This window comes from Leuciscus leuciscus (assembly GCF_965113295.1).
Source record: "Leuciscus leuciscus genome assembly, chromosome: 25".
NCBI lineage: Eukaryota > Metazoa > Chordata > Actinopteri > Cypriniformes > Leuciscidae > Leuciscus > Leuciscus leuciscus.
The window spans coordinates 10,935,139-10,950,894 of NC_138724.1; the positions used below are offsets into that span (position 1 = coordinate 10,935,139).

The following is a 15,756-nucleotide window of genomic DNA, read 5'->3' on the forward strand; positions in this document are numbered from 1 at the left end:
TCTTTGAGCTGCTCGCGCACCATGAAACTCCACGTCACGAGTGATAAAGCAGAAAGGCCTTTAGGTTGCTGCTGTACACCATCAATTTGGCTCGCAGTTTTGCTTATCTACTATACCTGGCCGTTGGTCTTGAGATATGAATGGAGCGTCTCACAGATGCCGAGGGAAAGACGCTCGTGTTTCGGTGTGTGAAAGGAAATGGCCTGTGAAAGGGTTTTTGTGCAGTTGTGATTAAATTGCTCAGCCATGTTGCAGACCAATGTTGTGGATACAGACCAATGATTAGACCAGTAGTTTTCTTTCAACCTTTTCTTTCTTTCTTTTTTTCCCCTAGGCCTTGTAAAGCTCGGGATCCACTGTGTCACATGTCAGAAAGTCGCCATAAAGATTGTAAACCGAGAAAAGCTCAGCGAATCCGTGTTAATGAAGGTAAGATTTCATTCTTTCTTGGGAAATATCAGATTTACACACAAAAACAGAAACAATTCACTCCAAAATGTAAATTGTCATCATTTACTCACCCACAACTTGATTTGACTTACTTTCTTCTATGAAACACAAAAGGAGAAATTTAGCAGAATGTCAACACTGCTCATTCCATACAATGAAACTGAATGGTGACCAAAGGCTCTCAAGCTCCAAAATATGACAAAAAGCACCCAAAAAATATAGTCAGTTTAATTCATGCACCATATTTTTCAAGTCTTCTGAAGTTATACTGTATGATAGCTTTGTGTTTTTTATTTATTTTTATTTAAAGTCATTATTCACTGAAAATCTTCTCTTTGTTGCAGCTCTCAAATGTAAAAAAATATATATATAAAGTCGATGATGCCAAACATTTTTGTTCTTGTGTCTTGTAAATCTGGAGGTGCCATATTTGCATATGCACATAATTCAATCTGGCTGAATAACAAATTTAGGTTTAAAATTAAGTTTTTAACACAGCTATCATTCACCTTCAGAAGAATGATTGTACATTTCGACATAATGCTCATATAAAACATAATACACTTGTAAGTCATATTGACTACTTTGATACTTTTATGATGCTTTTTTTTGTGATATTTTTGGAGCCGGTCAATGTTCACTATTATTGTATCTAAAAAACAGCATGAATACCCTGCCTAACATCTCTATTTGTTTTTCATGAAAACAAGAAAGTCATACAGGTCTGGAACAGCGTGTTGGGTGTTTAATGCGTTCATTTCTCCCTCTAGTTTTTCCTAAAGTTGTTTAAAAATAAAGATGAAACAAATGAATTAATGAATGAAACCGAGACTACAGCCTTATAATGATATTTATTGCCTGTAAAACTATACTCTGGGTAGTAGTTGGCCCATAATTATCTCCTCTGATAAAAGCAGTCGTGGGAACACCGAGACTAAAACTGAAGACCAAAGAACCTGATTAAGGATAATTGTCTTTCAAGGGAGGCGTATTAAATTATGAGATGCTTGTTATTATTTGGAAATGGGGGCAAACTTGTAGAATGCCTTAATTTAGAATATCATCCAACACACATGCTTAAAATATATAATTTTGGATGCAAACTTATATAGTAACTGTTTTCCTTTTGCTCTAACGGATATTAACGAGGAAGGGATTTGGCCAGGACAAGCAGCAATAAATAAACTCAGCAAGATTAGAGACCGTAAACACTACAATTCTTTCAGATAATGCCACATTTGAGGGTTTTCCAGGAGGCCGAGGCCCAAATTAAGATCTTTTTTGGAAACAAGCAGCACCCGAGGCTTAGAGACTTAAGGTTTTTGTAGGACTGGCAACTAAAATGAACTAAAACATTTTCAGGACCATTTAACCTGTTCAAATCATGTCCATTATTTTTTTTTGTGTGTTCACATAGCAAGTGGCAAAACTTTTAGCAAGTTTCATACCATTCCGATAAAGAAAAAAAAAAGAAAAAAAGAAAAGAAAAATGTTTGGGTCAAAAATGACCAAAGAGGGTAAACATTTTCAAACATTGTACAACATGTAAAGTCATCTACAGTTACCTAATCTTTTGGATGTAACCAAAAGAAACAAACTATAGCTCGATTCCACATATTTTGTGTGCATGTGTGTGTGCATGTGTGTATATATATATATAGATAGAGAGAGAGAGAGAGCGCTTACATTTAAATTCAGTCTAATGTTTTGTCTACAAGTCTAAAGAAAAATGGTATTGTACTTGGCATCACCATTGCACCATGTTCAAAAAACTGTGGACATTTTTAAAGCACTGCTCTCTGTGCTCATGGCAGCCAATCAGAAGCCCTCGCCGAGCGGGCAGCCAATCAGAACCCCTCACCGAGCAGGCAGCCAATTAGAACCCCTCGCCGAGCGGGTAGCCAATCAGAAGCCCTCACCGAGCGGGCAGCCAATCAGAACACCTTGCAGAGCGGGGCAGCCAATCAAAAGCCCTCACTGAGCGGGCAGCCAATCAGAAGCCCTCACCGAGCGAACACGCCCCATATCCGTGTCTCATCAGCACCAACACTTCCACATAAACTCCAAACGACCCGACTGCACTTCAGAAACAATGAAGAAGATTAAACTTAAACTAATCATATGCTCCTCAGGTCTAAACAGTCTGTGTTTACAATGTAATTTATTCCACATATCACATAAATAATGCATGTTCCACCCTGCCTGAACTTGAAGTTTAATGTGACTACAACAGATATTACAATTTGCAGCCGTTGTTTTCATGTAATTACTTCGGTATGAGGTAAAAGTCGATTTGAACAGCCACCAATTTATCTCCACATGGGTTTGAGAGATGAGGGGGTGGATTGTCAGGGTTATTTTGGACAGCAGCCTCTGTTCGGAGCATATGTGTGTGTGAGTGTATGTGTGTGTGATTTGGTGTGCTGTCTTACTCTTGGCTTTGACATTCTCATTGTTGTCGTCCTGTCACCGAGATGAATATGGGCTATCCCAGCACCTGCCTCTCCTCTCATTCCTGCGGCTCCAGACCAGCATTGCAAATGTCACCTTTTTAAATGCAAATGTTGCGTTCTCTGTTTCCGTCCTGGCACCTACGCCCCGATGCTGTGTCCCGCTGGGAATGAGACTCTCACAATCATTCTTTCCAGTGTCCACATCACTGATTTTATTTGTAGATGTAGAGGACATAACCATATGAAGTGCACACAAGCACACATGGGCCAAATTCACAGCAGCCGTGTTGAAGGATTATAAGAAAGAGGATTTAGATTGAAAAAGATGATGTTATGGAAGCTATGAGAGTTAGAGGACTTCAGTTTGGGCTTAAATAAATAGTTCACCCAAATATGAAATTCTGTATTCATTCACTCACTCGCATGTCTTTTTGAAACCATTTGGATTAGTTTTCTTCTGTCGAACACAAACAGAGATGTTTTGCAGAATGTCCAGGCTGCACTTTTGTGTATAGTGATAGTCAATAGTGACCATTACTGTCATTTTCAGTGAATAACAAATGTGATTTTGGTTTGTTTATCACACAAAGCTGTTATATAACTTAAGAAGACTTGAAATATGTAATATAGACTATACTTTTATATTTTCACATCCTTTTTATGTACCTTGACTAACCCAGTGTTATTTTAGTCACCGAAATACAACCGAAAGGGCACTTTACTATTAGTTATTAAAGGTTGCGGGCCCCGACTCTCAAATTATTTTAATATATTTACATTTTTAGATGAACTGTTAGATACCCTGAAGTTTTTAAATTGTGGATTAGTGTCTGAATTGTGACAAAATTGACTTTCAGCAGCTTTAAACTACGGGTGAGCACGGCACAACCTAACGCGGGGCTAGTTGTAACACACATGGTTTAAAACTTTCCACACATGCTAGCATGATGAAACTTAGTGTATTTACTAGTTGCCATATCAACACTATATAGAGAAAAATCTTTGGAAGATATCATTGAACATTTTTTTAACCATAGCACAATTTTATTCCTTACTGAATTAAAATTTTCATCCTTGTGTGTGTGTGTGTGTGTGTGTGTGTGTGTGTTTGTTTATTTAAAACTAGACTGATATTATTTCTATCTTATATCTGTTATATAAAAAGGGGTGGTATAATGCCCTTATCACAAGATGTAAAATAAGTCTCTGATGTCCCCAGAGTGTATATGTGAAGTTTTAGCTCAAAATACCCCACAGATATTTTTATATAGCATGTTAAAATTGTACATTTTTTGAGGGTGAGCAAAAACGCACCGTTTTGTGTCTGTTCCTTTAAATGGAAATGAGTTGCTGCTCCCAGCACAGAGGGCGGAGCTTCAACAGCTTGCACTTACACAGACATTCACTGAAAATTCAAAAACGTTTAGCCTTTTATGTTCAAACCGGATTCAGATTTCAGACAATGATGAAGACGAGACTCAAGAAGAAGTGACAACATGTAGAATGCAAAAGGATGTTTCTGAATGGTTAGTTGATGAATTTATGTAGCTTATGTGTAGATATCTTCTAGTCATTGACTAGCATATTCTGTCATGATAATCTATAAATTGTGTTCCGGGGGCGGGGTTTATGTCAATTTTAGGGTTGGTGATGTCACTAACCCTGGAGGAATGTCGTGTAGTCCTTACCAGCCGTTTGTTGTAGTCTTTAAAAAGCAATTTCTCTAAAAGCAAATATCTCCCTTTGCTTTGAACTTTGAGCGTTGTAACTTTGCAGATGTTGTTTATGCTCAAACAGCAACATTACACACTAACTAAAGTTAAAATCATAATCAACACCCCTTTAACAGTTGAGATAGTTCTTTAATGCTGATCTAATCAGCAGAAGAAACTAGCCAGGTTTAAATCCCAGGTGAGGCACGTTGTAACAATGAGCCCCTATTAGAACTGCTATTCTACTCTATACTTTTATGAATTCTATTGAGAAAAAAGGTGAATAAAGACATGGGGCCCTATTTTAACGATCTAAGCGCATGGTCTAAAGCGCAAGTTCACTTAGTCCGATTCCACTTTTGCTAGTTTAATGACAGGAAAAATGGTCAGCGCGCCAGGCACATGGTCTAAAAGGGTTGTCCCTATTCTCTTAATGAGTAGTGGGTGTATTTTGGGATTTACGTGCGTTAAACCAATCAGAGTCACATCTCCCATTCCCTTTAAAAGCCAGTTGTGCTCGCGCCATGGCAGATTCGCTATTTACTAGCGGGATTTGATAGTGGAAAGACCGAATGCGTCTCCAGAGTGCAAACAGAACTGTTTTCAGACCAGCACGCCCATGGGTGCACAAATGGGCGCAAATTTATTTGCTATTTAAACAACGTGGCGCAGGACGTGAAAATGATAACTGCGTCGGGCTAAAACTAGCAAAAAACACTTGCGGCATGTTTGCCGCTGTATTGCGCCGGGTGTAAGATAGGACCCTGAGAGTCAATATTCAGAAATGATAAATTTTTGTTATATTTGAAAATATGCTGTATTGTAGTGTTTTATGGTGTGTTTGTTGTCAAACTCCAAAATGTGTTAATTTTGGCCAAAATCGACAACAGCCTCATGTGTATCTTTACCAAGAAGACAATCCCAGATAACATTGCCACAAATTAGATAAATCATCCAAAGATGGCAGATGGAGATGAAAATTGACTATTAATTTGATCCAGTAATTAGAAGTATCAATAAAAGTATTTGGCTATTTTTAATTAAAAAGAACTATTGTTCCAAATACATGTGTATTTTTAAGCTTATTAGAGCATTATATTATTAGCTTAGCACCATACTATCAATTGTGAGGCATGTGCTGCACACGAGGAGTGCAATTTAGTGCGGTGTGCAGAGTTGCCATCAATGTACAGTAGAGCGTTTCAAATCACTCGCTTCTATTTTTTATATAGCTTACCTTGGAAGTTAGCTGACTATGTAATCAGTATATAGCAGTGCAGCTCACAAGGCTTTGGAAAAGAGTGTGTGTTTGATAGGGAGTGTGTAACTGATGGTCTCTGTGATTGAACATGAGTGTATTGTGTACGTGTGAGAACGCGAGTGGGATGTGGCGCATTGTCAAGGCCTAAGGGAATATTTAACATTTGTAAAACTCCCGAGATTATAGAGTTTATACTGACTCATAGCTACACATACGCACACACACCATAGTCTGCAAAAAGCAGATAAGTCCCCGTCTCTGTGTGTGTGTGAACATATATACATTTTCATACGCTTTTCTTCATGTGAGCACCCCTAAAAACTAGAGGTTTAATCTACATTTCAAGCAAGTTTCAAAGTCGGCTAAGTAAATAGATTAGCATTAGCATATCTGAGTTCAGAGGGGTAAGAAACAAACACACAAATATAAACACACACATTGAAGTGTATTGTATCTGGGAGTGTTTCTCTTTTTTTGGCCATGTTCAAAATAGAACACTAGCGTACTACATTTTGCGCACTGTATACTACATACTTCTGCACTGCAGTATTTTCAACATTTAAATATACTATACTAAATATAGCATCTCTTTCAGAAAAGCAGGTGATATGGCGTTCTGTGTGTGTTAAAGCGGGCGCACAGCGAGTGCTGGTCTGATGATTGTGCTTCCTATGAGCTCTGGGTCTGATTAAAGATCATTATCCACGGTAACTCGCTCTCTCACTCTCCTCTACTGACACAGCATCAAAGAGACACAACAGGGAGAGAGGGGAACGGGGAATAGATGGATGCAGATAAGGAGACCAAGAGGAATGGAAGGAGAAATGCAGAGTGTGAGATAATGTATGTAAGTCAGAGCACTTTTTGAAATTGCAGTTTGATTTCCCGTAACACTGGCTCTTACACCGTTTCTGCAGTGTCGACATTACTGTTGTTGTGTTGTTATACTTCCAGAACCATTTTTTCCCTGTTGTCATCATCTGATAGTCCTTCACCTCTGCTGCGTAATTAAAGTTGCGACAGTTGTTTGCATGAAGTTTCCAACATTTCTTTCTTTCTTTTTTTTTTTTTTTGGGTTAAATAAGTGCACTTTTTCTGTATTTGAAGTGCACTTTTTTATGTTGGAATTTTTTGCATGAACACACTATTTGCACTATACAACAAAATAGCATAGAATATAGTGCACAAGTACGTGAATATGGACGCACCTGATATCATTAATTGTAATGCTTTCTAATATTCTAGAAACACACAGCTTAATGTGCTTTCAGAAAGTTGATATTTTAATTTAATATAATTTAAAAGTTAATTCAATTTAACTATATTTTTTAACACATTTATCATTTACATGCGTCAGAATTCAAGAGTTATTTTATACTGTTGACTGTCCTAGTTTTCAAAGAGTTTATATATAGCTAACATTACGCTAATAGTAGATGGAGAAAAAACACTCACTGCCAACAATATAAAGTAAATATGTTCCAAAATATTTACTTAAAGTCCCCCTGTAGTCAATACTCCTGCTCCTGCCGATCGACTGTCCTGCACAGTTCGTCTCCAACCCTAATCAAACACACCTGAAGCAACCAATTAAGGTCTTCAGGATCACTTGAAAATTAAAGGCAGGTGTGTTTGATTAGGTTTGGAGATCGGCAGGAGCAGGATTGGGCACCCCTGCTCTAAAATTACATATTTAAATGTTTTTTTCCTAGAATTTTTTTTTCTTCATGCATTAAAATAGCTTGAATGTAACTTTACACCCTTGCCTCATTTAGTATACGTGGTTCTATGAATATGCAAATGAGCCCCGCCTCCACTCACTCACACCAGCTCAGAGATCCACTCGTTGATGATCACACTTGACCTGATTGGTTACAACCTAGTTTGTGACGTCAGAAACACCAGCGATTTCAAACTGCGTTTTTTGAGACTGTCTTTGTTTCACTGCAGTTTTAAGGAGAAAATACTCAGCAATGGTGTTGACTTATGAATTTACACATGGTTTGTCTTGAAGCATATTAAAAACACCACATAAACATTGATTTTCAGCACAGGAGGATTTTAATAATACTATTTTTGACCCTACTTCAGTGACAATATAAAATCAATAAAAAAACTATAAAAATCAATACAAAAAAAATAAAAATCGAATTTAAGAAAACACGTCTCAATATATATTTTTTGTTACCTAACAAGGCAATCATATTTTGGGGTGTAGATCACATGGTTGATCTGCTGACAGTTGCTTGTTGTGAGGAGTAGGAGCACTACAGTTTATAGCAAGTGTGTGTCCATTCTCCACAGTTTGCACTGTATGTGTGTGTGTGTGTGTGTGTGTGTGTTTTCACTACTCACTGCTCCTAATGTGTGTGCACTAACTTTGATGGGTTAAATGCAATGGACAGATTTCGAGTATGGATTACCATACTTCGCCTTCACATATCACTTTCACTTTCAGTGAGAGTTCCAGCAATTTAATTGCTGTCTGTGCAAATGCACCTTTATAGACACCTGGTTACAATTCAAGACGGAAAAAAAGATTGAATCACAATGAGGTGCAGCACTTGTTCTTATGCGGTCTGCAACACAAAACTTTCAGCCCACTGAACTCTATTATGATGTAGAACTATAGACCTCTCAGCTACTGAATGCTTGATGCGTTCCTCGAGCAGTCATACACTCTGTTCCCAAACGAATTATTCCCGCAGCAAAAAGCTGAGACAGTTTTCCCCACTGGGTTTGCAGATCTGAGCTGTGCGCTCGTGAATCAAATAGCTATAGATTCCAGCGTTGCTTTTTTTCATCCGCCCTAGTAGAGCCTATCACACTCTGAACGGGGTATTAGACGCCCTTTGTGAGGCATAAATCATCCCACAATCTGCACCTTCTCCCCTCGGCTTCAGCTGGTATTGATTTGAAGCGTCCAGTGACAAGCGCTCAATATCCACTCTGATCTCAGAACAGAGGTACCAATTCAGGCGGCTCCTCACAAAGGCTGTTGGTTTATTTTATTGTTCTGGCCTGGATGCCCTCAATGAAATATTGGAAGACATCCACTTTCATTTGTGTTACTTTAGGCTGAGAGGTTACGGCATTTACACACTAGAGAAACCTCTGATGAAGTGTTTGGCGGATAGGAATACGTAACATCGTTTGAAATAGTGTTTGGAAAAAGCCAGAACGATGGAATGCACAAATTGGGTCTACGAAAGCTCAAGTGGACTCGTCACTTGCTTACTTACACATTGCAGGATGGAGCCTCACTTTTGGAAATGCTTGTTGAAATCATTAGATTTGATTAGATTAGTTGCTTGGTCCTGATGCAAAACCAGTTGGGAATCATTGGCGTAAACCAGTGGAAGCCAACCCGGCATCTTTCCTGCAGACTTCAGTTCCAACTAGGGGTGTAACAATATATTGTGTCACAATATATCGCAATACAAAAATGCAACAATATGTATCGTGGATAGTGACAATATGTATTGTGTATAGTTCACCCAAAATAAAAATTACTGTGTGAAATTTTTTTTAGTGTCAGTACTATATTAAACTGCTATATAAAATGTTGAATATAATGAATAATAAATCAATGGGAGACTATTTGTGGGTCCTGATAATGCCAAATGTTACCAGTAAAAAAGTGGCCTACATTATTTTAAATATATCTAGTCAGTGAAAGAGTGCAAGCAAATTCGTCTAAAATAATTCTGTTTTCAGCTTCAGAATCATTCATATTTTTATTCTGGTGTCACTATTGTCCTGTGCTTTGGGTTTCCAGCACCAAGTCCAAGCCTGTTCATTTACACACCCAATGTGAAACCAAATTTAGCATTTTAATCAACAGTTAATTTTTTGTTAATCTTTTACCATATGTTTTGGAGTATCGCAGTAATATCGTATCATGAGTTCAGTATCGTGATATGAATCGAATCGTGACATGAGGGTATCGTTACACCCCTAGTTCCAACCCTACTCCTGTAGACCTACTTGTTATTTCCAAGTGATCCTGAACACCTGGTGGTTAAGGCTGATGTAAACTCTAGTTAGCTTTGGTTGGAGAATCCTAAAATATTTAGAGATTACCCTGACTTTTCAGTTGTGGAACCCAACATAGTTGGGTTGATTTTAAAACAGGATGGCATGCACAAAAATGGAAAATGAGTTGGGAGCGGAAAATGTGAAGTGATTGATGTGAACTGAGAGAGGGAAAATGGGCGAGAGAGAGAGAGAAACAGGGAAATGGGAAGGAGAGGTCTGCGAGGCTGGAGTAATTGCCCCCTCAAGCAAATAATTGAGGCTGGAGCAGGGTGAGGGGTGGGGGTGGGGAAAGCATGACCTTGTGCCCCATAACTTCTGCAATCTTACAGATAGATTGAGAGAGAGAGAGAGAGAGAGAGAGAGAGAGAGAGCAGTCACCCTACATTGACAAAAAAGAAAGAATTAAGCCAAGAATAGCCAATGTGAGGATGTTCAGTCATAGAAGTTTCTCTCTCATGATTCAGGTCTATGTTCCCCAGTGCACTGAACTACATCCAAGTGTCAAGCTGCATTGGTACCACTGGTTCAGTGTTGTGTGAAGGTCAAGCTTGGTAACGCAACATACTGGTCAAACAATTTTAACTTTGACCCTGTTTGCCACTGACCTCGAAGTTAAGCCAATGAATACCAGATTCTGAGACTATCTAGAAACTGTGAGTTGTAGGCATATTGTGACTTTCATAGAATAATCATCATATATACATGTTTTTCTGTACTTTTACTAGTTTACTATTTATCCTGAGTATTTATATGAATAAATAGTAAAATGGCACATGTTCTTGACAGATGTGTTGAGGACAAATTGTGACACAAATTGTCACACAAATTGTGACACAAATTGTGACACAAATTGTGACTTAATTGTATTAATGTGGAATTGGAATTGTATTTATGTATATATATGACGTGAGGAAAATAAAACTGTTGGCTACCATCAGATAATTATGTGGTAATCGTGAAAAAACGATCATAAACCCATGAACTCGCGATTCTCAAAATGCCTTTTAAACTTTATACCGGGTCTAAAGCACAATTTTGGAGAATAATATCAGTGCTCAATACTTACCAGAACGTCTTGAAACTTGTGACAATGAATATCTGAATTCTCTTGGGAATGATGTCTGTTTCGGTCTTCAGTACCAGCTGGTTCGGCTTCGCTCGCTCTCCCGTGAATTTTGGTATTCACATGTATTTGTTTACAGTTATTTGCATTTGGGAACTTGTTCAGCCAACACAGATTTTACATTTCAACTTGATAGATTGACTGGGCACAATTAAATATGTTTGGTGAATATACATTTTAAATTTTTAAGCTATGATTAGTACAATGCATCTTTTTGCAGGATAATTATTTGGAAGTCATTTATTGAGCCAATATGTAATTGTCAGTTTCCACAATTTTTCAAAATTATTATTTATTTACAGTCAAGGCCAGTATCGGTGATATATGGCACCTCTTATGAATAGATTATTAATAAAACGTTAAATATTTTAAAAAAAAATTTTTTACATTTTTTTTATTCATGAGGATAACAAGTAATTACAGCCATGATATAGGCCTGGAGAGTGGGTTGTGGAAAAAAGGATGTTGCATTAATTGCGTTAATTATTTTAAAGTTAAACAGTTCATATTTAGTTCAGAAATTAATACATGATTTTTCCTACCTCTAACATACATATAAAAAAAGACATGGATATTGTTAGAAAATGAATGGCAGTATATCAAGACATGATAGTATCCAGCACAGCACTACTTGACCTGAGGCGTGTATGAATGCCTCTGTCTCAAAGTGTCTGTGTTTTTGGTTTGTAGATTTTAAAGTTTTTGAATGTGCACAATAATGTGCATCTGAGCCATTAATTCCTCATGTGACAGAAAGATGAGACGACTGGAAAACGTTCCTTGGGAGAGCGAGAAAATGCAAGAAGCATCAAAGAAAGTCTGAAAAGTAAGTAATTGAGAAGCAGAAAGCTACGGCTTGTTGGAGGGAACGCAAAGAAGAAGTTTTCCTAACAGCTCAGATGAAAGAGTGGGAGCGATAGATGAATCACGGCTGACTCTAATCAGGTTATCCTGACACTGGGATGACAGTGCAAGCTTTCCCCCCCTCCGTCTTCATTTCGTTCCACACCGCCAAATGATTATAGATGCTCCCTTCATTTCTCCCAGAGCCACAGAAGTGTGTCCCTGCTGAGGATTCCCAGCCTCCCTCCCTCCCGCTGCGTTTCCTCCTCATAAAGACCTTAAGCACCCTCAAGTGTTCCACGACTTCTTCTCGGATCTTATTTGTGCGTTCGTGTTGTCTACCTCCACCCCACCTACTGCTGCTATTTTTAATGAATAATTTGTTTAGAAAATATGAGACAAAAAAATGCACTTCTATGTGCAGCTTTTGAGATTTGCATAGAAGGATAATTGACAAGTAACATACAGTATATATATATATATATATATATATATATATATGTGTGTATGTGTATGTATATATATATATATATATATATATATTTATATATATAATTATATATATATATAACATTTATTTTTATTTAATTTAATTTAATTTATTAATTTATATTATTTTATTATTATATTATTTATTATTGATTAATTCTAAAGAATTTAACATGGAGTGTGTCATGTCCCTGCAGGACTCGCCATGTCATCATCTCGGTTATGAGAGTGTGGATGTTTAATTATTGTATTAGATTTTGCTAGTTACTTAGTATTTCAATTTCAACATTTTTTTCCAAGTCCATGATGTGACCTAATCAATGGAAGGTCATCTGACAGTCCTCTCTAATTTTGTTCCCCATTCTCCGTAGATTTTCCTCTGTCCTTGACATGAATTCTAGCGAGTATGGATCGCTCCATGCTGCACTAAATTGGGAATAGATTTTTGTTCCAAAAGGTTTTGCGCCGCTTGAAATGTCAGAGACCAACTCAGTTTCTGAACGTCTGAGATTGCTGAATTACTGCGGGTATTTTTGAAGTTCAGATTACTTTGCAGCTGGTCACTCCAGTAGAATGGCACTGCCATAAACTTTTCACTTTCTCTGTCTCTCTCTTTCTGGTCTTAGTGTGCTATTGTCTGTTGCCTCAAACAGCTTTTTTCCAAATTGAAACCTCTTTGCTGTTGCTATGTTCTGTCATGTCAAGAGACTGTAAAGTTCACAACACTGATTATTTTAGAATGGTGCAGCTGGAGGTTTAAGTCATTTTACAGAAGAATCAACATCCAGGGTTCACTCTGACAATCGCTGGAGGTTGCCAGGTCTCTATACATCCTGAGACTATTCTGACAATTTCTGACTTTTTTTTTCACATAATGTTTTATTATATCCTTGTATGGGGACAGAGACCAATCATATAGAAGAGTAAAATCCCTCAAAGTAACATTAACTTCTTTTCCATCTTGCCCACACATGTGCACTCCACTGTCTTCCCTCCCATTTGTAGTCGTTGCATCATGTTGCAGCTCATTTGCATAGTTATACTCTTCTCAACCCTGTCAAGTGGCTGGACATATTGTGTAGCCAACGGCACTGCCGCTCATGTCAATTGAAATCAGATTCTCATTCATATTGAAAGATTTTTTCCATTTTTTTGATGCTGCACATCACTGCCAGTGTGACTGTGAACAGGGTTTTAGGCATTTTCTTTAGGTGTACCTTGAGTCCATCTTGACCTTTACAGCTTACAGTTTGAAACAGGCTTCAAGTAATCATGATATGAGATCTATTTTTGATTGAAAATGACATATTTAACTTAAAAGAAATGAAAACACGGCTATAAGGGATAAACGTGTAGTTAATTCAAATGGGTTATTACTGTGAAGTTTTTTTTTTATTATCATTATTTTTTTTATCTTTCAGTTTTTCCTGAGGAACCAGTCATCTAAATCATAGTGGTCTTTGTTGCAGGACAGAAGAGAAGAACAAAGAATTAAAACCCGGCCACCCACAGCCAAGGCTATCTTTGTCCATGCTGGGTTGCATTTCATGCTGCTCCATCTTTATCATGGCTTCATTTATGGCAAACGGTCCGTCTGGATTTATCTTGGCGCTCGGCAGCTTGTGCTAATAAGCATGTTGAAGTGTTTTGCTTAACATCATTCCGACTGACCACCCTCAGGTTGGTGGTGGGTGTAAAATGTGGATTCTGCTGGTGAGAGCTAATGAGTGTCGACGGCTGCCTGCAGATTGAAAGCCCTAATTGCTCAATCATGCTCAAGTTCCAGTGTTGAACCGTGTTCCAGGAATCGTGATATTCCACAAGGGCTCATGGCCAAAGCGCTCCTCCATTTTAAATGTGTCAATAGGCACTTGTGCCAATCTCTTTCTAGACAGGAATACAATTGACAGTAAAGCTGAGCCAGAAAACATGTACCTACACCAGTACAGATCACTGAAGCTTTATTGACTTGTGTTAAGTTAATTGACATGTGATAAGTATTTTGTCTTAAACCGCCAGAAGAACTCAAACCTAGACTGAATTTACTCTTTACCTCAAGCTTTTCCACAAATGATAGGAGACTTTCCAATTGGAGTTACTTTGTTAAAAAAGAAATAACCTATGAGTTGTCACTTGGCTATAGGGCTGGCTATAATGGTCTGACCAAGTTATATTGATCGGTTCAGTCTCTAGAAGGCTTAACCTCATCATTGACCTGCTGAGGCTTTCGAGATCTATAGAATGGAAACTTCATTCACTTCATTCAGAGGACCATTTATTCTTGAATTTTGTACAAGTAGTGCTTTCCGCTCGCATTTGGATGGCTGTTCATTCCTGATTTTGTGGAGAAGGTGTAAAACTAGAGGGCAGAAGTATTGCAATTATTTTCCCTTAAAGAGTAATTTGATTTGAACTTATGAAGGTTTTGCAGCGACCTGTCTGGGTCTGCCCAAAGCCCTATTGACCCCTACTATCATTCACCAGCTTCCCATTTCTTCACCTTAAATTCAATACAGTTATCCCAATCATGTTTGAAATCATACGGATATGATGGTGCCAAGTTTAGCCAAGGGCAGTAAATCTGTTCTGGTCCGTCCCCGTTCAGCATTACCCATGAAGAGGATTCCCTAGATTTGACCAGAGGCACCTCTGTTTAACCGTGATAAAAATTCTCGGAATGATAAATCCTTCCCATTATTCTCCCTGCGCTCACAGGAAAGGGGACTGCATGGAGTGAAACCTCAGATGACCTTTCTCTCCAGCACTACACATCATAAACCATTAGACTCCATTATGGACAAGGTCATAAAAGGATATGTCCGTTAGCACCGACTAGTGCCTCAGTTGTGTCATAACTCAGCTGCCGTCAAAGCTCAAATTGACAGCATGACGGAGTTGTCATTGCGTGTCAGCTTGTGATTTGGAGAGTTTTTTTTTTCTTTCTTTTTTTCTAAAGAGGCCATTTCCGCTTTGAGCTTGATTGAAGAAAGCAAGACTTGTGTCCTTGGAGGGGCAAGATTGGGTATCCGGCAAATATTGGCTTGTCATAGTGGAAGAAGGTGAAAAGAATCGCAATATCTCTATGAATGAGATATAGTCATCACATCTCTGTTGCCGTAGTTGGATTGAGCTGATCCAGGCATGGTGTTTTCAGATCGATTGTTGTTTCTGAGGTATTGACGACGCACCCGTGTAAGGATCTTTGGATTCACTGTAAAGGAGATGAGCACCGCTGAGATTAACTTGGATCCTGCTGATGTGAGTGTGTAGTAGGCTACTGCTTTCCATCTCAAATAAAGTCAATTTGAGTGCAATTTACCCTTGGTAAAAGCAGGCCGGGAATCAAACACAGCATGCTGTTATTGACTACCCATAGCCTGTTAACCC

At 38.2% G+C, this 15,756-nt stretch overlaps 2 protein-coding genes across 4 annotated transcripts in view; both read left to right on the top strand.

Annotated features, from left to right (window-relative positions):
- The window catches only part of LOC309491101 (tumor susceptibility gene 101 protein), a 186,551-nt gene that overhangs the window by 155,703 nt on the left and 15,092 nt on the right, over nucleotides 1–15,756 (top strand). The gene's annotated exons all lie outside the window — the stretch shown is intronic.
- Nucleotides 1–15,756, top strand: part of brsk2a (BR serine/threonine kinase 2a) — a 207,048-nt gene that overhangs the window by 100,700 nt on the left and 90,592 nt on the right. For all 3 annotated transcript variants that reach the window (XM_082160445.1, XM_082160443.1, XM_082160444.1), the window contains exon 2: nucleotides 335–429. In XM_082160445.1, coding sequence (XP_082016571.1) covers nucleotides 335–429 — 95 coding nt within the window. The remainder of the gene's footprint in view (nucleotides 1–334; nucleotides 430–15,756) is intronic.